General features: G+C 39.1%; 1 protein-coding gene across 3 annotated transcripts in view; it reads left to right on the top strand.

The window, feature by feature from the left end:
• The first annotated feature begins 3,396 nt into the window (after window positions 1-3,396).
• CFAP74 (cilia and flagella associated protein 74) overlaps window positions 3,397-22,280 on the top strand; it is a 44,828-nt gene continuing 25,944 nt past the window's right edge. The window contains exons 1-17 of one of the 3 annotated variants that reach the window (XM_063353639.1): window positions 3,397-3,758; window positions 4,863-5,013; window positions 5,949-6,039; window positions 6,975-7,121; window positions 7,906-8,004; window positions 9,811-9,915; window positions 11,022-11,195; window positions 11,614-11,724; window positions 12,925-13,027; window positions 13,775-13,932; window positions 15,154-15,364; window positions 16,247-16,429; window positions 17,498-17,671; window positions 18,308-18,426; window positions 19,869-19,935; window positions 20,382-20,471; window positions 21,832-22,005. In XM_063353639.1, the coding sequence (XP_063209709.1) occupies window positions 4,881-5,013; window positions 5,949-6,039; window positions 6,975-7,121; window positions 7,906-8,004; window positions 9,811-9,915; window positions 11,022-11,195; window positions 11,614-11,724; window positions 12,925-13,027; window positions 13,775-13,932; window positions 15,154-15,364; window positions 16,247-16,429; window positions 17,498-17,671; window positions 18,308-18,426; window positions 19,869-19,935; window positions 20,382-20,471; window positions 21,832-22,005 (2,139 nt within the window). In that variant the 5' untranslated portion in view covers window positions 3,397-3,758; window positions 4,863-4,880. Of the gene's footprint in view, window positions 3,759-4,862; window positions 5,014-5,948; window positions 6,040-6,974; window positions 7,122-7,905; window positions 8,005-9,810; window positions 9,916-11,021; window positions 11,196-11,613; window positions 11,725-12,924; window positions 13,028-13,774; window positions 13,933-15,153; window positions 15,365-16,246; window positions 16,430-17,497; window positions 17,672-18,307; window positions 18,427-19,868; window positions 19,936-20,381; window positions 20,472-21,831; window positions 22,006-22,280 lie in introns of those variants that run through there. The other 2 variants (XM_063353638.1, XM_063353640.1) reach the window with 2 other exon arrangements.

Below are 22,280 nucleotides of genomic sequence, written 5' to 3' on the forward strand. Positions count from 1 at the left end.
CCATGGCCCCAACACAAATGTGTCTGTATTTAATAAATATCACTATAACCACAATGTTAATTTTCCGGTCACCTAAAGAGCTGGCTGACAAATCTAGCTTTTATCTGTTTCCAAATGTTCTGTAGAACACCCAGTTCCTCCCTCAGTCTGCAGAGATTTTCTTGATAACCATGAAGTGCAGTGTGGCCAGACACTTTGCCCTCTTTTTCTCTTCTCCGTGCAGCAGATTTGGGATGAAATTCCCCACTTTGCCCCTGAGCCAGGGCTAGTTCCAGGGCTGGAGATGACTGTCTCTCTCCAGATGTGTTGCTGTCAGTGGAATGTTCCCAGGTCGTTCCTCCCGGGGCAAATACCCCCCTCATTCTTTCTTGCTCCATCGGTAAGGATCTCTCATTAGTAAGATGCTTATCAATGCTTTGCCATTGTTTACAGTCCAGCATTGATCAATATATACCCAAATAGGGGCAGAGAAGTTGTTTTATGTAATCTCATAGGAACCACACTGCAAAAATTAAAGATTCCATTATTGGCATGTCTTCCTGCCTAAAAGCTAGAAAGCTCCATATATGAGCTGCTGTCACCTTGGAAACGTTTGGAAAAGAAATACCAACCGCCTGTAGAAGCGCAGTACGGAACCGTAGAGCAACCCGAACTGTCCAGCTCCACTACCTTTCAAATTGATCACGAGGGGGTACTAAAGCAACTTCACCGAAACGCCTCTAAATTTAACTTCACAGTAAGAAAACAGCAGGATTTTGATTTAGACAAGCTCCTTCCGTCACCCAGCTTCTCAGAGACACATCACTGGTGGTCAGTGCCTACAAAATCTAGAAGAGTAGCGCCAGCCGATGCCTTTTGGTAAATCTCCTGGAGCTTAAAGCTGGAAGAGATTCCCTGAGTTTTAGTTGATGGACGTAAAGTGTGGATTGGGAGAGACGAACTTGTCTGGGGAGCCAGAACACAGCATCTTCAGAGGAACTGCAGATATCTGCTTTCTTATCTATATGGGAGATAAAAACCTGGATTGCCTGTCCCTAGTGACAAAGTATGACCTGACACAAAGTCATGACCGGTGGCTGTGAAGCCATCGCGGCCAGACGTAACTGGCGTGTGCACTCTGAAACGACCGGTGCTGACTTTAATAACAAAACATCTGGTATTTCTGTATTAAGCTGGATTCGCAATTTGAACTTCATTCCAGTTCAGAGTGAATATTACATCAACATTTCCTACGGAACGCCAATTCCATTCCTAATCATCTCCGAACGCCAAGTGGTTCTAAGCCATCATGGTTCGCAGCAAAATCACCTGGGCTTTTTTGACTCAAGTGCTGGTTAGGATTTTAGGAAACTTAGAGGTTAACCTCAGATTTATTTATTGCTAAAACTACAGTTATCATTTATTTGTTGTTACTGTTACGAAAATCATCCAAACAGTTGTAAACTGAGACTGAATAAATACCATGAATAAAAATATCACAAGAAACTGAAAATCAGTGATGTTACCAGGTGTTCTTCCACATGTTTTCTTGAGGGAAAAAAACGTGCTTGGATCTTTTACATCCTGACTCTAGGAGTGTGAGAACTGGCAGGTTCAGAGTTAACCACAGTTCTATCTATTCTAGATCTGCCGAGAGAGCTATACAGTTAATCACTGCATATTTTTAGCCTACATCTTGTAGCTTTAATCCTGCAAATGTCTGTATGTAATTTGTTTTATGTAATATGAATAGATGCCATAAAATCAAGATTCCACCGTCTGTAGAGCTGAAAATGTCCATGTATTTCTAAAGAATCAGGACCTATAGCACAAGTGTAGAACAAGGAATTGGTCACTGTGAGTAATATATACTTTGGAGGGTGGGGACTAATGGAAAGAAATACTTGGATTAGCAGCATGTGCTTATATCCGTGGTATCAAAAACCCAGACCTTACTGCTCATAGCAGCTATAAAACATTACAGAAATATTGCTTACAATTGAGGAACATTCTCAATGAAATAAATCTGAAAAAGCCTTCCATCTCGATGTACGGATCAGCGTGCATTTCAGTACAGAGCTCCGCTTAAAGAGTGATGTCCCAATATTTTAATAACTGAGTCACTTTGAATCTTTGAATAGCTGAATTTCTCTAGCACGTCATTTAGGCCTAGTGCCAAGGATAAGGGGACAAAAATCTGCTTTTCCGTGCATCAAGCTGCACTGCTCCTTAACTTTGTCAAGGTAATAATGGAATAGAATAGAAAGGAAACCTGCTTAATTACCATTTAAGAGCTAAAATCTGGTAACTGAACGCATGGTAGCAAACACGCGGGTTCAGGAGATTCCTCCGAAGAACAGAGCCTTCCAACTGAGACACATGTTACGGCTACAGACATTTAGCTTTACTATGTAAATTACTGAAATATCACCTAAATACTTTTCCATTCAGTGATTTTGTGCCTACTTTAACGATTATTGAAGTGCTACAAGGAGCCTCAAAGGCTGCCGTTTCTGCTGAAGCCAGAGGGAGTGTTCCCAGTGTGACATTGGAAATGGGCAGCACCATCAGTACACGATTTTTGCTGTAATAACCTTTAATTAGTAACTAATGGTGACATCCTATTGTCAGAACAGCACAGGCGCATTTCTGAAAAGATGTTTAAAACAGCTTCATTCTGGATTGAAACTCAGAAATCTTCATCTGAAACGTGTGTACTCCGACCTCCGTCTGTCGGACTCCTGCGTTGCAGAAACTCACGTGCATTCACTATGGAGTCGGGGTTTTTTTAATCACGATGCCACCAACTTGCTTAAAAATTATAAATGGATGTAGAACAAATAGTAAGCTGAAATTTTGGTGAAAATTTCACCCACGTGAGGTGCCCAGGACAGGGGAACCAGGTGCCATGACTGCTCTCGCCCCTGTAATTAGTCGCATTAATAAAATGGAAGCCTTAATGCCACTGTAATTTTGAACTACCAGCCATCCCTTTATATATTACAGAACATGTCAAAGGCTCACAGAAACGTATAATAAATCTTGCCAATCAAAACGGGAAAGATGACACGCCTCATAGTGGTTCAGATTTTAATCTACACGACTAAAAATAAAATAATCCATCAACCAGGGCGGAAAAAAACCCAACCAACAAAGCACCAAAACCCTGATCAAGTGCTCAGCTGGGTCAAATCTTCCTAATTCATTGGCTCGAGTAACCCCCGAACCTCCGCCCCGCGCTCCTAATTCCGCGGATTTACACGCGTGCATCTCCCCTGCAGAGTTCATCGCGTAACTCGCTACAGAGGGATTCATCCGCCAGCGCCCGGCGGAGCCCGCCCCGGCACGCACCACCCCGCGGGGCAGGGGGGGGACACGCCGGGCCGCGCCGCTCCCGCCGGCGCCTGCGGGCCGCCGGGCTCTCCGCGGCGCCCCCGCCGCGCTCTCCGCCGTGGGTCGCTCCGTTGCCGTGGCAGCCGGTCTAACGGTCGCCGCGGAGGTGGGCGGCGGTGAGGTGGGGCTGGGCTGCGGGCTGAGGGACGGGCGCGGCGGGGAACGACGCGCACAGCCCGCCTGTCCGGCTTGCCGTCGCGGTGGTCTCCGTGACCCAGCCCTGGGCGGGGGGCAGCGCTGTGGGCCGCCGGGCCCGGCTCGCTGGGCGGGCGGGCTGGTCGGCCCTCTGGCCGTGGCTACCTGAGGCACCCCGGGCCCGCAGCCGGCCCTGAGGCGGGCTCTGGTGGTTTGCGCAGCGGTGCCCTGCGCCGTGTGGAATTGCTGGGGTACGGCGGGCACCCAGGGTGGAGACGGTGTTTTGAGGAGGGGAGGCTGAGGTGCCGTGTGGCTTCTGTAGCGTGAGCAGTGGTGGAAGCAGTGGGGCTTTCACTGCCTGGCGTGTGATGTCCTCATAGGAGGCCATCGGGCCTTCAACCATACTGTAGATCTTGGCCTAATTTACTCAAAGCTGTGGTGATGTGTGAGCCAGCACAGGCAGGGTGCAAGAACAGCCACAAATCCATGGATGAAATGAAAGAGTTAAATTTAATCTTGATACCTTGCATTGGAGATGGATTTGCTCTACCTGACAATGCAGTGGCTTATCAGAAAGTATTTGGGCTGCTATTGGTGCATTGGCAGCTTATTTTCTTTGTGTTACTTTTTAGTGCCACTAACATCTTTAAATCAACCGTTGCCTAGTGTAGGAATTCTGTCTTAGTTTTAAGGTCATTCTTATCATTTAGCTAGTTTATTCCACGCTTAAGATTCCGTGGTGTGTTTTCTCTGCTCCTTTAACTAGAGAAAATAGGTACCGGCTTCTAGTATGTTTTTTGAGTCCTGCAAAAACATTTGCATAGATGCACTCGAAGCTGAGCCACCACCTTCATTAAAATTAATCACATGTACAAGCCTCTGTATGAGTAAGATCTTGATGGAATGCTCAACCATGTGGTAATAACTCATTCTAGATGACAAATAGAATTTACTGAATCTAATAAATTGTATCAACATTTGAGAACAGTTTACTTAACACTGAAGGTAAGACACAAGAGCAAGTAGTGTTTGTTGGAGTTGTTCCCTGATCATTCTAGGTAAAGTGGTTGCCTAAGTGGATAAAATATATTCAGAAGGTTTATTTTATTATTGAACTGATTGTTATTAACAAAAAATAAAAAACATGGCAATGTCCTTTTCTTTTTAGAAGAGATTCATTAAAGTCGATAGTCCAAATGCGTGACTAGTACAAAGGTGTGTGTGATTGTATCAAGTTGTTTCTCATGTGTTAAGTATTTACTGAATTAGTATTAGTTAATCTCAAGATATAGTCACCACTATTGCAAGTTCTGGGGAGATTATATATATAAAATGTGTGCTCTTCTCTCTCTTAGCCTGGTTGTTTTGAAAGAATGATCAGTATGGAAGATATGGAGACCAGTTATAGTGAGGAAGAAGATCAAAAATCTTCTCTACCATTTCTGGAGAAGAAAGAAAAAGAAGACAAAGCCCATGGGTTCTCTAATGGGGAAGAACACTGGGAAGGTGAAAATAATGAACTGTTTTGATAACTCACAAAGGCCTAACATTAATGTGTCTGCTAATTTAGTAGCCGAGAACAGTACAGTTCTAGGGTTGAATGATACTCCAAGTAAATGCAATGATTCCAGTAGGTGTTCTCTAGCATGACGCTACACAGCTGTAACTAATCCAAATCTAACACATTATTTCAGTACTTTTTACCTCTGTAAGGCATTTTGATTCAGCTATTGATATTAAAAATCTAATATTTGACTGTATGGACTTGATTCAGTGGCTCATAGGTAGGCATCTAGTGCTCCAGACTCTCTCGTCTGGCTCCAGAATGGCATAGGTCTTCTGTAGATTCAACTCTATGAGGATGTTGGGTACCTGAAGACATCTAAACTGGCACTAGATACTACTTAATAGGCAGTCGATTTCTCTAATTGTGTTCAAAAGTATGTTTCAGTAGGTTATGTGAGAAAACATATCTACTGTTTTATAGATTATCATGAATACTGATCTTTATGTTAAAAAGAATTCTTTGGCTGTTCTTTTCTCATTGTCGTTTTCTTGATCATGTAAATACTTAGCAGAAAATGTCTATCTCCACAGTACAGTTGGATAAGGTAGTATAAGATAAACATATTGAAGTGTTGGCCAAAACCTGCCAAAACATTATCCCCCCGTGTTTTTTGGTGTTTTTTTTCCCCACATCCATTGGCTTGTTGGTGACACTTCCATATTGAAAGCAGAGAGCGTTTTCCTGGTTTGGTTTGCAGGTGCATGACAGTATAGTCCTGTGTGGTTTGGCAAGTGGATTTTTTTTATATAGGCTGCAGCAACGCTATAAAATGTCATCTCTGATTCTCTGTGTTTTGACTTGACAGCAGGTATACTGGAGCTTTGCATTTTAAAGCTCAAAGCCTCTATTTAACTGTTGTTTTAATGTCTATTAGAATCTGAGCTTGAAGAAGAGCTGGCTGGTGGTGGCAAGATGGGAAGCAAGGATGCTTCTGAAGGAGGTGGAGACCAGTCTGATTCTAGCATGTAAATAACCTGGTTTGTCACCAATTCTAACAGTATTTTCCTTTATGGCATTAGTTTACCTTTTCACAATAAGGTTTGGTTAATTCAACTATGCATTTTTTTGTCAAATTAGTCATAGGCAATATAGAACTTTCCACAAAAAATAAATTAAATTGGTTACTACTGTTAAACCAATGAGTTGAGTAAGATAAAGGCAGACTCTGGACACTCTTTAATCTGAAGCCATTGTAGGTGTGTACATGTTAACGTGGGCCAATGAGCTTTCCTCAAAGGAGCATTCCACTAACCAATTTACACTTACAAAACCCAGCCAGCTCTTTGTAATAATTTCATCTCTCTGTACTTGTAAAACATCAGGAGCTGTTGGAAAAAGAGAAATTTGTCTGCTGAAGAATGTCAGTGTTGGATTGGAAAGTTGTTTAATATATACAGTTTTGTACCACTATTTAAAGTCAATTAGCACAGAATTAGTATGATGATAGATTAGTACTACAAATGTTTAGGCAGGCCAAAATGATAAGAGAGATTAGCTCACCCCACAAACCGATCAGCTGTATATAATATGTCTTAAACTAGTTTAGAGTGTTCCCTTTAAAGTTTTAAACTATTATTCAGGGAAAATAGAATTTGCAAACCCACAGACATTTCAAAACAAAGATATATAATTAATGCATTAAATGTTGGTATAAATGTTCAACATTAGATATCCAAGTCTAAAAATCTTGGCTTAAGTATATGCATGTAAACTTCTTGTATAGATTATGTTAATTTCCCCCCCCTTATTTATACTGGTCATATTTGTAACAGTTCTGCTAGAATAAGAGTAAAATGGAAAACAATTAACCCACAAAAGTCTAAGTGGATGATGTACAAACTTCATGTCACTTTTCAATTTCTCAATGTTTTTGTTGTTAATTGTGTGTTTCAATTCAAAGGGAAAGCTTGGAACACTGTTTGGGTGACATTAATAATATTCAGTCTATGAAGTCTCTGGATAGAATTTGCGTATTAGCCTTACAGAGGAACTTAAAAGAGCTCAATGACATAGCCAGAGAAAAGGCACTCGCGGTCCAAAAAGCCAGGTTAGTGTTTAAGCAAACATAATCCGTCAGCATAAATCGTCGTCAAATACTGGGATACTGTATCTGTTATGAATATTAGAGTTTATATATTTTTTCATGAAAGTTACATGATACAAACACTTGTTTAATAGAATATATTCCATATATCCCCAAACCCTTGTAAAGAATTAAGGATCAAGGATAGAAATTAATTACATACTTGAAAAATGAAGCACAGCAGTGAATGTTAAAGAAGAGGTGTTTGGTCTGGGATAATTAGATGCTAATTCCTTTCAGTGATGTCTGTACAATCCTGCTGGTTCAACATCAAGTGGAAACATCAAGTGGAAAACTCATTTTAAACATATTTTTTTTTTTGACTGTGATTGAAATGGTATGTTAGAATTGATGAGGTTATTCACATACTTTAAGATAAGCACCTGCTATGAGTGTTTTGCTATGTTAAGGTCACAAAGATGTTCTTTAGCAGCAAATATATCTGAAGGAGATTAACGTAAAAAGATACCGCTTATGCTTTTGTCATTTTTGATAATATCCGAACTCTGGATGAAGTCAGAATAAAGTTTTGTTACGTTTTTTTTTGTATTTTGGGAGAAAATGCTTGAAGTTAACAGGGGCTTCTGAAGAACCTTGCAATGAGACCTGAAAAGGAGAAGTGGGATAGTGGTGGGGAGTTGGGAGGATTGAAGGAGTCCTCACTGTGAATCTTGCCCCCAGAAGGAAGAGTTTCATGGGAAAAAGTAAAGAACTTACAAAATATAAATAACCTGTTTGTTTCTTGCAGAGACAAGCTGAGTACCTGTCAGCTGCAGATCAAGATGCTAGCAAAGCAGCTGGAGCGTGTAGACATTGAAATAGAGAGAGAGGAGGAGGCTGGCAATGTGTAGGTAGAGAGTATTTCTGGATACCAAAGATTACAGGCATCTACTATGATTGTCTGTGTAATTAATGAGATAGACTTTCCTGTTTTCATCTCTTCATGTTGTTGAACAGTTGCTAGAATTTTTGAGCACATGTATTAAAGATGTTAATAGATCAGTGATGAAACCCATTGCCGTTCTCAGGTTAAGATGTGGCTGCGTTAGCTTGGGAGGCTATTCTGGTAACAAGGGTATTGCACTTTCAGCTGGTGAGCAGAGCAGTGCGTTCACTCCTGTGTTGGTGAACACTAATGTTGCAGTCACTTTCCAGCTGACGTATTTTCAGCAATAATTCCTTCTTTTGAAGTAAAGAATAATGGTGCATTGCCTCGGGAGTCATTGGTTTTTCATCATTTCTGGCCTAGAGGTAATATTCTTTTAGGTAAATCAGTGCAGAAAGAGCTGGAAACTTAGGAATGGATAGGAGAGAGGCATGTATTTTAAAATGTAACAACAGGTTATTAAATCAGCCTATCCCACTACTGTCAATTGTGTTTATCAGGGTCTCAATCGCTTCTATTCAGTATGATGAGCCAACACCAACGTGCTGTGGCAGTTTTAGAGGTCATGGTTTTGCTTCTGGTAGCTATTACAATCAAGATTTATATATATGCCATTTCTTTTTCTGTTTGTCTTGTGTTGTGAAATGCATGAATGCCTTTCGGGAGTAGTCCTGCGTACAGGAGCTGTTCTGAAACACTTTTGCTATAAAGTGGGAGGCAATTTACTGTACTCTTCACATTTGGTTTAAATAGAAAGAAGTGGGTGGCTTATGTACCAGGAGCCACTGTATTGTGAACAAACTTCGCAGCTGCATTTTATGACCTGTGTTAATCTTCAAGTTAGAATATTGATGAATGATAGAATGATAAAGGTAGATTAACTGCCAAAATGGAATAGCTGCTTAAACAAAAACAGTGAGTTGAATGCTAATGAGACTCTTGTGATGGGTGCTAGTACTCCCTGTTCAGGATCTCAAAGAGACAGTCCTAGTAACAAAAACCAACAAAGGCAGAAAAGCATTGTAGAATTGTGAGATCTAAATATGCAGAAAAATAGCAATTCTCACAGTCTATTATACTTAGCAAGTGGATAGTGGAGTAAGAAGACTTGATAAATTTCTGTCTTGTGAAGCTCAAAGGCATCACGTTTTAGCAATAATGAAAATACTGGCTGCCATTAGCATTACTTATGCCCAGTACAAAAATTTCAAAGTTAGAATAGTAACTGCAGGTAGAGGATCCGTTTCCAGATTTCATTTTGAGGCAGGGCATTTATGCTGAATGTAGGCAGTTCACTCTCTGTTGATTCTGTAGGGTACTGTCTACTAGTTTTCTGGGGTAGAGGAGAGAGAACAAACAACTGTGTGGCAACGCAGCCATTGTAGGCAAAGTACGTGGAATAATATAATGACGTTTTTAAAGCAAAATCACTCTAGGGTCTCTAGGTTTGCCTAAAGCTATTTTCATTAATACTACTTTTATCAGCTTGAGAATTTAATAGTCATGTTAAGCTACTGGTCAGTGCTTTTGAAACAAATACTCCTGTGTAAATTTCAACCATTGTGTAATAGTTTAAAGCTACGCCTTTGAATGAAGAATGGACACTTAGAAGACGAAGTAAGAGACTGCATAAATTAGTGAAATTCTAATACATAAATCTCAGCCTCAAAGCTATTTTTTACTGTTGGTGATCTTGTTGTGAGGGAATTTTTTTCAACCTTTATTAGTTCCAATTTCTTTCTGATTGTTTCTTTTTGATGTTAACAGCGCAGCCTTGGCCCGCCTTCGGGCAATGCGCAGACGACTGTGCACTGAACTGGAGAACGAGAAGGATTTTGAGTTTCAAATTGTTTTGACACTAAAAGAAAACATGTAAGTAGAATGAGAAAAGAGTGTGATTGGGAGTCAATCTTTATTATGGTCTTCATATGCTGCTTAACGGGTTCAGAAGTTGATCACTGGAGAAGTTGCTTGTAAATACTGAACTCCATAATTTGAGGTCATGGGAGGTTGACTGCAAGGCAAAGGATCTTGAGAGCAACTTCTAGCCTGAACTGTGTGGCTCAGCTCCTGGGTTAGTTTTGCACACACAAATGAAGTTTTGATTTTATTTGGAGTTGTGGATACATTGTGAACCTAAACAGCCCTTGTTTTAAACGGAAAATAAGCTGAACTAAAGTAGACCTATCTATGACGCTGATCTCTGAATAAGCATAAACACTTCTAATTCAGGCCTCTTAGTGTTTTTTATAGGGCGTAAAGGAAAAGTCTGAAATTGAGAATGATGGAGACGTAGTGGTACTGTGTATTTTTATGCTAAGCTAATATTGCTGCTTCTAATTGAGCATTCACGCATACTGAATTATTTATTTATATAAGACAGAATAAAACTGTCTTTTGCAGAAGGCAACAGATGAGTGTGTTTATATTTTGGCACCAAAGGTACAACTACTAATGCCACCACATCAAAGCAAGAACACAAGCCCAAGCTTATAGATGTGATTAACCAAAATACAGTATATTCTGCTGCAGTGTTGTATAATAGCGTCAAAATGCTTGACTCATTTATTGTGTTATTAGCAATAACTATATTAATCTGTTTATACGTATCCCTATCATAACTAAATTCCTTTAGTAAAACACGGACGAATAAAAGCTATTTTTCTAAACTTTCTTGTTTTTCTTGTTTTCTTCTGGGTAAAATGGGTATTTGAGAAACAGAAGCTTAAGCTTTTTTTGTTTTACTTTGACTGATATTTTTGATGAGTTTAAAATGAGATATGCTATTGGATATGAGCCTTAATCTGAAAGGTACAATACCTGTGTCAGTAACAGCGTATGATTTACAATATAATTTAAAGAAATAAAATAAAACATGGCTAGATCTTTATTTTCACCATAGAGTCTTACCTACTTAGTAGCCTTAAGTGATAGAATGTCAGTATTTCAGTGAAAACAGTTCACACTTTGTTTTAAAGGCTTGAGATGTGGCAGATGGAAACCGAGCAGGGAAAATATGAAATCCTCCATGAACAACTTAAAAAATATGAGGAGGAGCTAGAGATGCAATACCAAGAACGAGCCAAAGCGCGGATTTGGAAGGAAAAAATAGCAGCACTGCAAGCAGAAGAAAATCAGCGGTCTAGAGAAAAGTAAGCGCCTATAAGTCAGACTCTGCTTCCTTTCTCCATGTTATTTTTAGCCAGTTCACGACTTCAGGTGCTGAGGTTACCTAATTCAAATACCAGTGGTATTATGTTTCTTAGCTGGGTGTTGCTTCAGGAATATTTTATGAGGAAATGGAATTAAAATAAGAATTGCCCACGGTCTTGCAGTTAACGCAGGTAAAGATTTCTGATATATGAAAATAAACTTGGTAAAGACAAAAACTGTGGCTGCTTTTTGTCTGAGGAAATGAAGTTTATTAGGTCAGACTAACTGCATGTGTCTGCATTGTTGCTGGCCGCCAGGACGTTAATCAAGTCCCCAACCCCACTGTTAAATATCATTGTTTTGGAGTCAAGGTTTCCATAATCCTGCTGCAACTCTTGGCTTGCCTGTGTTTTGTAGAAAAGAAGAGGAAGCCCAGAAAGAATATGAAGGAAAGCATAAAAAAATGCTTGAAGATGCCGAAAGGAACCATAAAAAAGCAGTATGCTTCCTGAGAAAGAGCATGGCAAGGTTATTGTTCTCTCCTTTTCTGTTGTTGTACGTTCTCTGCTGTACAATACTTTATCCTTTAGTCTTTGAAAAATAGTACTTTTTCTGCTACGTTTATCTTCTCTCACACTTGGGAATCTTCTGCCACAGGGCAGTGCTGTGAAGCATTCAAATCTTACGTGGCACAAAAGGACTTGGAAAGAAGAAAACCCGCTCACTGTCCTAGTGTGGTCTGCAGGTTCCCTGTAGCTGAAGGGACTCTCTTTTTGATGAGATGCAGAGGGGTCTGACTAATTGTAGGCATTAATAATGATTTGAAACGTTTTGTGTGTGTGTCAGTAACTGAAGTAGTTACTTCAAGGTTTGGACCTTGCACTCTGCCATTCTTTACTCCCTCTGAAATGTTGCTATCCGGAAAAAATTGGTTAAGAGGCCATTTCTTTGTGCTCCTGTTCTTTTGTGGTTGATGTAAATTAATGTTATGTAAACATAACCATAGGTTTATGTTTATATAATTACTGTGGTGTTAAATTACTTTGCTACTAAGGAAAGCGTTAACGTTTGCTACTTACTTTTGCTTGTATATGAGAACTTAATTGAAAAAATGATTGAAATAATTGTACTGTTCCTGTGTTGGCTTATTTTTTATTAGATGGCATGTGCAAATTTGTAATAATTAAGAAAAACAGGCAAATAAGATTATTTTTTTTCCTTAGTAATGTATCAAATATACATCTTACTGATTTTTTTTCTAGTTTACCATTATATTAGCTGGAATAATCTCAGATTTGATTCATGCCCACATATTTCTAGCTTTTAGAGTTTCTAGGGTTTATTTTTAGTATAGGTGCAAGTGGTTGGCTCATAAAGTTCACTACGTAATTGTTTAGATATTGGTTATATGAGCAACACCTGAATTCTTGCTTTATTTTAGCGACTAGACATATGTCATAATGTGGAACACATTCTTCATATTCAAAATTAAAAAAAAAAAAGTTGTTGAGCAAACTAGTTGAAAGCCTGTTGGCACTTGTAGCTTGAGCGGCACCGTATATAGAAGAGTCTTCCAACTGTTCCGCTTTACCCACACCCAGTATCATAGTAAACACAGAGGCTTACAGGAAGAATGGTGACATTGACAATTACTACTTGTCAGGTTAAACATTCTAATACCAAAAGCTTTCCAGGATATGAGCCTGAAAGATTTTACTTTGCTTACAGAATTCATGAAAAAAATGCCAAGGAAGAAGTGAAAACTCAGGAGCATATGGAGAGAAGGATACAAGCTGTGCTCTCCCTGAAAACCAGCATCACTTCCAATCGGGTACTGCTGCTGTGCTTAGACGGGGAGCGGAGAAACCGACTTGCTAGACTGCTAGGGTTTAATGAAAGCGATTTCGGTTTTCATCGCAAAATTGTTATGTGGTGCTGTCAGATCACCAAGCAAAGCTCTCCTGAAACTGGGGAGAACTTAACTATAGGAGTAGTGGTGTTAAATTTGTATGGGCAGATTTTGGCCCTTCTACTTATGTCGCTTATTCTGTCAACAATTAGCTTGTTCTGGTAGGGTAATTCTCTTGGAAATAATGTATACTACAAATAAGTTCTCCGAAAACTCGGCCAGAAGAATTTCTAGTTATTTGGATCCCAGTGCAGAAATACTTCATATGGAGAAAACATATGGAAGAAAACCAGTTATTTACGAATTTAAATAATGTAAATTAAGAATTTCACAGCTATGCTACTTTGCTCTTCTACTTATGTTCTGTAGAATCTTGAGGAATGTTCTTAATTTAATACTAACTTGATTAGAACTGCATCTTTGCACATTGCTTCATTGAGTAGCATTTCAAGGGCGGGCTAGAAGGGAAAAAACTAGCCCTGACCTACTCAGAGCTTTCTGCGTCTCAGCGCACCATGACTACTGTGTATATTAAGCCCAATAAATTCTACTTCAGAGAAATCTACCACAAATTTATACTTAGATACAGGGACCAACACTAGATTCTCTGGTTTATATTCTTTAATACGTGAATCAACTATGTAACTGTGGTTTGTATGGCTTGCATAGGAAAAACTCCGAACTCTCCAGGTTTGGAACAAAGCAATGGCCTTTGAGGCAAAGAAGCAGGAGACGCAAATGAGGGAAGCTATCCTGGCAAAAGGAGGCAATGTTGCCAAGGAAATTTTTCTCCATAAACGACTGCTAGAGCATGAAAAAGAGAAACAGTAAGTATTCATATCAGTCTGTAGAGATCTGCTGGAAATATCCAACTCTAAATTGAATCCTTTTCACCTTGCTTTCTTTCTCCCTTTCGCTGTTTGCCTCTGCAGGCCAAGGGAGATCGCATTTTGTTAGTCTTGGTGGGAGCTGTGTCAAGTTTCTCACAGCAGTTCTTTTCTAATTTCACCTACCATCCTGCTAATCTGCTGAAGAACTGCTTAGTTGTTTCTCCCAGGGTACTGCCTTTCTCCTTTTCTGTGAAGGGACATTCTCAGTTTTCTCTGAGTATATTTCTGCCTAAATATATATTTCTGAATTATATGCAAAAGAAAATAACTCTTTAGTCATTAAAACCATTATGTCATTAATTTGTATATCACTATAAAAAGATGCTTAAAGAACTGATCGTAGGAACCAAGGATGACTTTATACTTAAGGCAGAGCGCGCTGGGAGCCAGGATACCCTTCCCGTGTCTTTGTAACTGTGATTAACTTCTTTGTACCCTGATCTTCCAAAAATATGTTACAGTGTCATTTATCTGCTGCAATAGGGTATCAGGAGGCTAAACGCAGACATTGAAGTCCTTCAGTAGGCAGTAGCCTGTATTTAAATGAGAGCTGATATTTTCTTTGCTTCTATTTAGAATCAGTAATTGTTTATATGGATTAGTTGAAGAGGTGAAAGTCTATATTAAAAGTGATCATTAGCGTGGATAGTATTCGTTGCAGAGAATTGTGTATTAAGCTGCTGGCGGTAAAACTGAGATCAAATTATCTGCTGTCACTTTTGTCACACTACCCAGTGTGTGATGGAATTTGTAATTGTACGTAGCTTTGAATTCATATCTTCCAGGGTCAGTACTTATGTCTGTACCTTTAACCATTCTTCTTCCCTTTATTAAATCCACCGGATTTCAGATAGGCAGTTGTCTTTAAATAGCTAACTAGGTTAGGAAAATTATTTAATTATTTTATTGTTTTCAGTAGCAATGACTGGTATGCTTTGTCGACTCCTCAACTTCTAAAACACCGTAATTGAGTATGATCAGTCCACAAACATAGATAAAAAGCCTCTGAATTGCCTGGTGCCTTGACACAAATTACCCCTCCACCCAATTTAAAGACTTGCTATTTAGCTTAAAGGCTCAAAAGAAACTGGACTGCAGTTAATATTACTAGTAAACAGCCATAGTTGGTTTAATTTTTTTTACAACATTGGATTACAGAGCTCATAGAGAACGGCAGAAATCAAGAAAAATTGAGATTGTATCTCAAATTTTGCGAGAAAAAGCTTCTATTTGCAAGCGGAAAAAAGGTCAATCCTGTACTAAGGCAATTAAGGGTGGTGGTAAACTTGAGGATTCTTTACTGTGGAGAATGAAAACATGGCAATATATTGAGAAGACCTGCAAACGTTCAGCTGGAGCAAGAGCACAGGTAAACACAGGCCTATGAATTAATTGTCTTTAGATTTATTTTTTGTTAAATGTGCAAGGCGTAGCACAGGCTACAACCGAATGCCAGAGAGTACAGAACAAGCACGGAGTAATTTCTCCATTAGATCTCTTAATTACTGTTAGCCTCACTTTTCTTTATTGTTGATGCTTGTATGAATAAAGACATTGTCCTGTTTGGTGTGGGGTGTTTTTAAGGGCATTTGTAAGAAGAGGTGAACTTTCGAATAAGTGAATTGCAACAGACATCAAAAACCATGCAAAGTGCCCTCACTTCCAGTTTAATTCCTTCATCCCTGAGTGAGGGTTCAGAGCAGTTTGTCAGCACAAGCGAAATGTTTCCACTGTATTAGAAAGGAGACAGTGGTTCTCTCTAGACATCAGCTTCCTGGATGGGGTTTTTTATCTGCACAGTATTCCAGGGAGTTCTGGCCTGGAAAATGGTGGTGGAGTGAATGGAATTCCCTGCTGAAACTAGTGGCTTCATACAATCTTTAGGTATTTAAAAGAAAAGGGGTGAGGGAGAGGTGTTGGTAGAAATAATCCTACCAAACAACAAAGTCCTTGGTCATTCTGTGATACACTAAACATTCAAAAACTGCAGCCAGTGTTCCCTCACCTGAGGACGAGTTTCTAGCCTCCTATAGTGTACGGTTAGCATCACAGAGACGTTTTTAATGTGAGATTTTGTCTGTATTCAGTGTCTTAAGAAGGGATCAACCTAAGTTGTCATCTTTGGCCTCTGAGCTCTACAAAGCTGTCATTTTTGTGTTAAAAGATCTCCTCAGAAACACTTAACTGTTGAAGTAACTGTCCTCTAGTAATTTTTAACTGTATCTTCACAAGTTCTGTTCTTTCACAAAAGCCGCGGTGCTCTCCATCAGCTTGTTCCTCAGCTGGCGAGAGAACTGCTTCTGTAGGAGAGATTTCTGGAGAAATGGCCCATGATGTGCTCTGTGAAAGTGGTGAAGACGAGGAAGAGAGGGACAAGACCCTAGTGGAACCAGAGTTCCCGGGACTTTGGAGTCAGGAATGTGACTTGAACAAGGTAAATGTTATGATATCTCTTATTAGAAATAGAGAAGGAAAAAAAAAGTGGATGAGATCCTTTTGTAATTGATTCATTGTGAAGTTGGTCTTTACAAAACGTTGACAGTATCCATAAAAGTATTTTAATGGATTAGAAAAGTTTAATTTTTCTCTAGTAGTTGTATATATCTGAAGTGATGACACTGGCAAGTGCTGTTTTAGGGACCTTCCTTAAAAACAATAATTATCTATTTTGCAGTTAAAATGCAGACTTTATGACATAGATGTAGAGATTCAGATATGAGAATATCATCAGAGTAATTGCTGTTTGACACTGCTCTTGTAGTGTTCACTTTCTTAGTACTTCAGTTTCAGTTCAGAGGTATGTGAAGACGTACATCACGTCATGTCCACTTGTTTGTGTTTAAAAAAGCTAAACGTGACTTTCTGTTGAGTTGGCAACACACATTGCTTTGTGTGGAAACAACTTTTTTTCATACCATACTAAGCAAAGTACAGTACATCTTCTGGCAAAGTAATAGTATTCTATGCCCTAAACAGAAGTAAATAGTACACTCTTATAGAGTGGAACTGTGGAGTTAAGATATTAAGTGTTATCCAAGGCATACTTGCATATACTGCTTTTTTGAGATGTAGATGACCTTTAAAAGCAAACTTTATAATCAATTAAAAAGAAATAATGTCAGGACACATTCATATACTTGCATGAAAGAAGCACTGGACCGTAACTGAAATGTTCCAGTGAAGTTAGCTGATTTTTTTTTTATGAATGAGTATTTGTTTAAGAAGTTGAGGAAGGAAAAAAAAAACCTCTTTAAGTGCAGAAGAGCTAATACTGCCATGAAAAACATTATGACGTAATGTGGGATGATGAAAAGCTATGGAACAGACAGCTGAGAATAGATTAAATTCTTCATATAGGAGCTGGGAGGCTGAGTTTGATCTGGAGAGAAACAAAGGCTGGACAGATACTAAGAGATTCCATTCGCAGACTTTCTACTTTGAGCTACGGATTCTGTGTTCACACTTGCAGTCACAGGTGGTTTTTACTGATGTTCCTTATTAGATATCCAAAGAAGAAATGGAACCAAAGCAGCTGGCTACAAGGGTAGAGAAAAAAGAAATTTTGGAGAAAAAAATGGAGGAATTCCAAAGTGGGATTTTTCGCAAGCAAATAGTGTCTGCTCGTGAATGTAAGCGACGTACTTTCTATAGTAAACCAAGCTGCATTCATTTCAAGGTTAGTGGCCATTCTGCATGGGATCTATAAAGATGGTGTATATCTCTACTAATGTATATACCGATGTCTTGGTCAAAATTCTGTTGCACTGGGAAGAAAAAAAAAATTATTGTTGTCTTTAATTGGTCTACTTCTGCCTACTTCTCTGGTCTTGAAAATGTTGCCAAGTGTGGCGCATCAGACAAGGCTTCTCACTGCATGAGAGAAACAGGCTGCCTGCAGGACGCTCCTTGTCTGTGTGGTAGTGACTGTGCCCAGGTACACAGCTTTCATGGCGCTCTGCTTTTAGTAGGAGCTGGGGGCCTGTGCCTTGCACAGTTTAAATTGTTAACAACTCTATTAGACTATGGATGTGACATAATGTCTCCGACATTCACTGCAGGAAAAGACAGAGCAGCTCGGTGCGTTAGCTGTGCACAAACCCGGATAATGTTGCCCCATCCATGAAGCATGAGTTCCGGGCTTTTAGGCTGTATGTTTTGAAAGGGTTTGTTGGGAGCAAGGCAATGCTCTGTAGGTTTTTTTGCACGCAGGCCTGGGATCTCAGTAGTATGGTAAAAGTAGTTGGTTTTGTCATTACATGTGTAAATGCTACTTCCTGTAATTGACACCACCTGGTATCTTTGGTGTTCCAAGGATTTTGATGTTGGTGAAATCTACAAAAAGAAGATAGTTTTGATAAACGCATCCTACAGTGTTAACTTCTTCAGACTAGTGGGAATCAGTGAATGGCTCAAGGACTTCATCAGTATTCAGTAAGTAAAACTAACTGTAGACTCGTTGCTTGTTTTACCTTTGCACTACAACAGGAGGTGTAAGCAAATTCTGTAGCAAATTAAATACATTTCAGTAAATACATCTAAACTATTATATTCCATTGTTGTGTGATGAGGAAAGGAATTGTCTCGGAGCTGAGAAGGAAGAGGCTTTACTGAGCCCGAGCTGCATGTCACTGGTTTCTGTAGTGGCGACAGCAAGGGTCCAGTCCCTGATCTATGGGCAGCGATACAGACCTGGGGTAACTGCCAGCCCTAAACAGGCAGAAAGCTTTTTTTCCAAAAATGCCAAACCCCTTTAAAAAGGGGAAAAGGATCTCTTTGTTATAAATTATCAGTGACAGACAGGCGCTATATTTGCTGATAAAAAGCAATATGGTTAAAATGAGCATTATTACATCTCCATGCAATGGGAGCCTATTCTTAGTGTAGGGTTCTGTGTGTGTTTGGCAGCCTATGCTCTAAATCATAAATAGTTTGTCAAGGTAACATTTGAAATTCCTTGAAGTCTTTCTTGGGAGAAACTGCTAGTGATCTGTTCTGAAGGTCAGTATACACAGATGCTTATTTCCCTATTCACGTAGCTCCTGAATTCTGAACAGCTTCCGTTTTCTGTCTGAAAATGTTTCATCTTGCTTTTGTTTGGTTTTAATTATATTTTTTTTATATATTTGGGATTAGCATGTATGTTCTGTGTTTCAGTTTACTTAGGTATTCCCGAGGCTCGCAACATTGAGTTATCTATCTTGTCTAGCTTCCTTTCTCTTTCTGTCAGGCAGAATAGGTCTCCAGTAGGGCCTTAATAATTTCATTTCGAGTGCAGCTGTGAGATTTCTTGTCTTCTGATGGGCATTTTACTTGCATCACAGAGACCATGAATGAGGCACTGAAATAAGTGGCAGTTTCTATTCAAGATAATTTGGATACAGTTTGCAGCACACTCTAATCATTTGCAGCTACCTTCTTTTTTTTCTTTCCTCTTCATTTCCTATTTGGACCGGGGAGATGTTACAGAGCAGCACACAAAATGGGTAGTGGGAAAAGGCTGCTGCCTAGTTGGTAAAAAAGGCAATTGGTCCACCCTGTTCTTAATGATATTATTGAGCCTTGGCTTCACCTGTTTGCCTACAGTCTGGCTGTCTGTAGCATGAAGGCAATAATTCTTGCCTTTTAAAAGCACTTTAAGACTTTCTGAGTAAAACCTCAATAAAGAATCAGGCTTTGTGGCTTTGTAGTTTTACAATTGCAGCAGGGCTCTGTAGCTTTTCATTAATCTGTCACTCATTCTGACTTTTCTAAGTCATTAATCCAAGTAAGGGGGAAAAAAAAAATAAAAAAAACCCTGCCACTGTTACCAGAATAGGAGCTGGATGTTTCATACATAGCTTTAATTTGGAGTTTTATGTTAATTATCTCCATAGTTTCGACCCACCTGGCAAAATGTCTTCTGGAATGTCTTGTGAAATAGTGGTAACGTTTAAGCCAATGGTAAGTGCACCTGAATTCTAAATTACACAATGCCAGTATAATCCACTAGTCTGAATAAAAACATCATTAATTTGGTTTCTTCACTGTTAACAAAGAAACAAACTATATTTCTAGAAAAGGCGCTTTTGTAGTTGGACACCTGTGTGCATGCTCAAGCTCTGTTAAATTGTAGTAAGGCATATGTAGGGGCACACTTCAGAAACATGCCTGTCGTTAAGTGTTCTTGGAGTATGTTTTGAAACTTGCTCCAAACGAGAAGATTTATAATATTGCCCGGCTAAAGTTAGCCAGGCAGTTACCAAAGACTGTTTTAAAGTGGAAATGTGGAATCTGTAGAGATATATTTTAATGTTACTCAGAGAATGAGTGAAAGTATTTTTCATCAGACCACATGGGCTAGATCCTTGCAAATGACTTAATTGGGTTTATTTTATTTTTTTTCCTAGATAAATGAAACTGTGGAAGGAGAAGTCATGTTTATGGCACAGACTGGTCCTTTTTCTGTTCCATTGAAATGTACAGCCAAGAGATGCATTGTAAGTGACTCTTTTTAAAGTTTATTCAGTGTCAGTATAACAACAGTAATAGAAAATGTGAGATAGCGTCATCATCTTTTTTTATTTTTTTTAAAATTACTTCCTTCACAGCTAAGAGCAGCTTTGGCTTTACGGGCCAAAAGAAATTATAGATGAGAATATACAATGCTAGAGGAAAAAGATTATGCAAGGAGATGCGCAGTATAGGAATATAACTGGCAAACACAAAATTGGGGATATACTGGAGGCTTACTTAATTAACAAAAATGTAAAAATAACTAAGAGGCTTTCAACATATTAATGTCTTCCTGGAGTTTGTGATGCTACGTTTCAGTAAATTGAATGAGTAAGATTGCATGTAAAGTTTCCTTAGTGGACTGCACACCGAAACTTTTGTGCACAGGAAAATGAATCCAGAATAATCTGCTACACAGAAAATAAAGGGGGAAGTAACTGAAAGGCACTGCACTGTAATTATTATATTAGCAATCTAGCAAAGTATTCAAGGATGCGCTTAATTTTAAGCGCTTGAAGGAAGATAGAATGATTTCACATCAATATTTCATACTTAAACCTGACTATGTGGATAGGACTCTGGTTTTCAGTTAAGACCTTGAAGATGAGAATGCGCAATGCCATTCTCAGCAAAGCCAGCACATGCATCTTTGAGAGTTCGTACCATCATTGTGTGCTAATTACATGCAGGAGCTCCCATTCTTTATACCCTGGAAGTGGGAAGAGTTCAGCTGTAAGGAGGATATTAGCAAGCAACCAAGTTGTCTTTGTCTTTTTGATGCTTGATCTTGAATTACAAGCCTTTTGTTGTTATATATCCAGTAACAGAGTCATTAAATTCTATATGAAGTAGTGTATTACTTTTTAAACACGTTGTAAACCATGGTAGCTCACAGAAACAAGACGGGATGTGCTATAAACAGGTATGTAGTCAGTATGCGATGGTAAATGCAGCTAGCTTTTCAGCTTGATGCTGAAACCAGTAAAACCATTTTACTGTAACACAAGAGCAACAATGTTGAATTGGTGTGTAAATATTACCGACTTCCAGAGTTACTACCTGAAGACCTACGCAAGCTGCTGCTGTGAACAGAATTTACCCTGGTTTTTCCATTGTCATATATTGGACTGAAAGGGAAGTGGCTCAGTTTAACAAGACAGTGTTTTAATGAGTTGGCTTCTACAAAAAGGCAGAAGGATATCCCCAGTTCATGTTGCTGTTTGATACCGTCTTTGAAATGATAATAAGAACTTTAAAGTCCTATTCTTGAAAAGGTGGATGCTCATTCAATTGACATTACTGACTATCTAGGACAGTAGTAATTAATAGTTTGTCTTCTCACAGCTGGCACTAGATAAAGAGCTCATTGACTTCGGCAGCCATGTGGTGGGAGAGACAATTTCACGGACCATCAACCTGACAAACAGTGGAGCTTTGGGAACAAGATTCAAAGTTCAGACGTCAGCAGGTGACAGTAGTAAATGCAGAGCAACGGCAAAATCTTCTCCTGGAAGAATGGTAGGTTCAAAAGCATTTCCCTAAATTGATAGAAATGTTCTGCCGTGCAAAGTGTGGTAGTATCATACAGAACCATAGAACGGCTCAGGTTGGAAGGACTTTGGAAGATCATCTGGTTCAACCTCTAGTAGTTTGTTTATGTTTGGGTTGGCATATCTTAGTATAATCTGTTAGACCCACAAATATCACAAAACAAATTTAAAACCAGGTATTTGGGGGGGAAACCAACAATAATTTTTTTTTTACATTTTAGTTATTTATGTCATGATTCCTAT

This window comes from Chroicocephalus ridibundus, chromosome 16 (assembly GCF_963924245.1).
Source record: "Chroicocephalus ridibundus chromosome 16, bChrRid1.1, whole genome shotgun sequence".
NCBI lineage: Eukaryota > Metazoa > Chordata > Aves > Charadriiformes > Laridae > Chroicocephalus > Chroicocephalus ridibundus.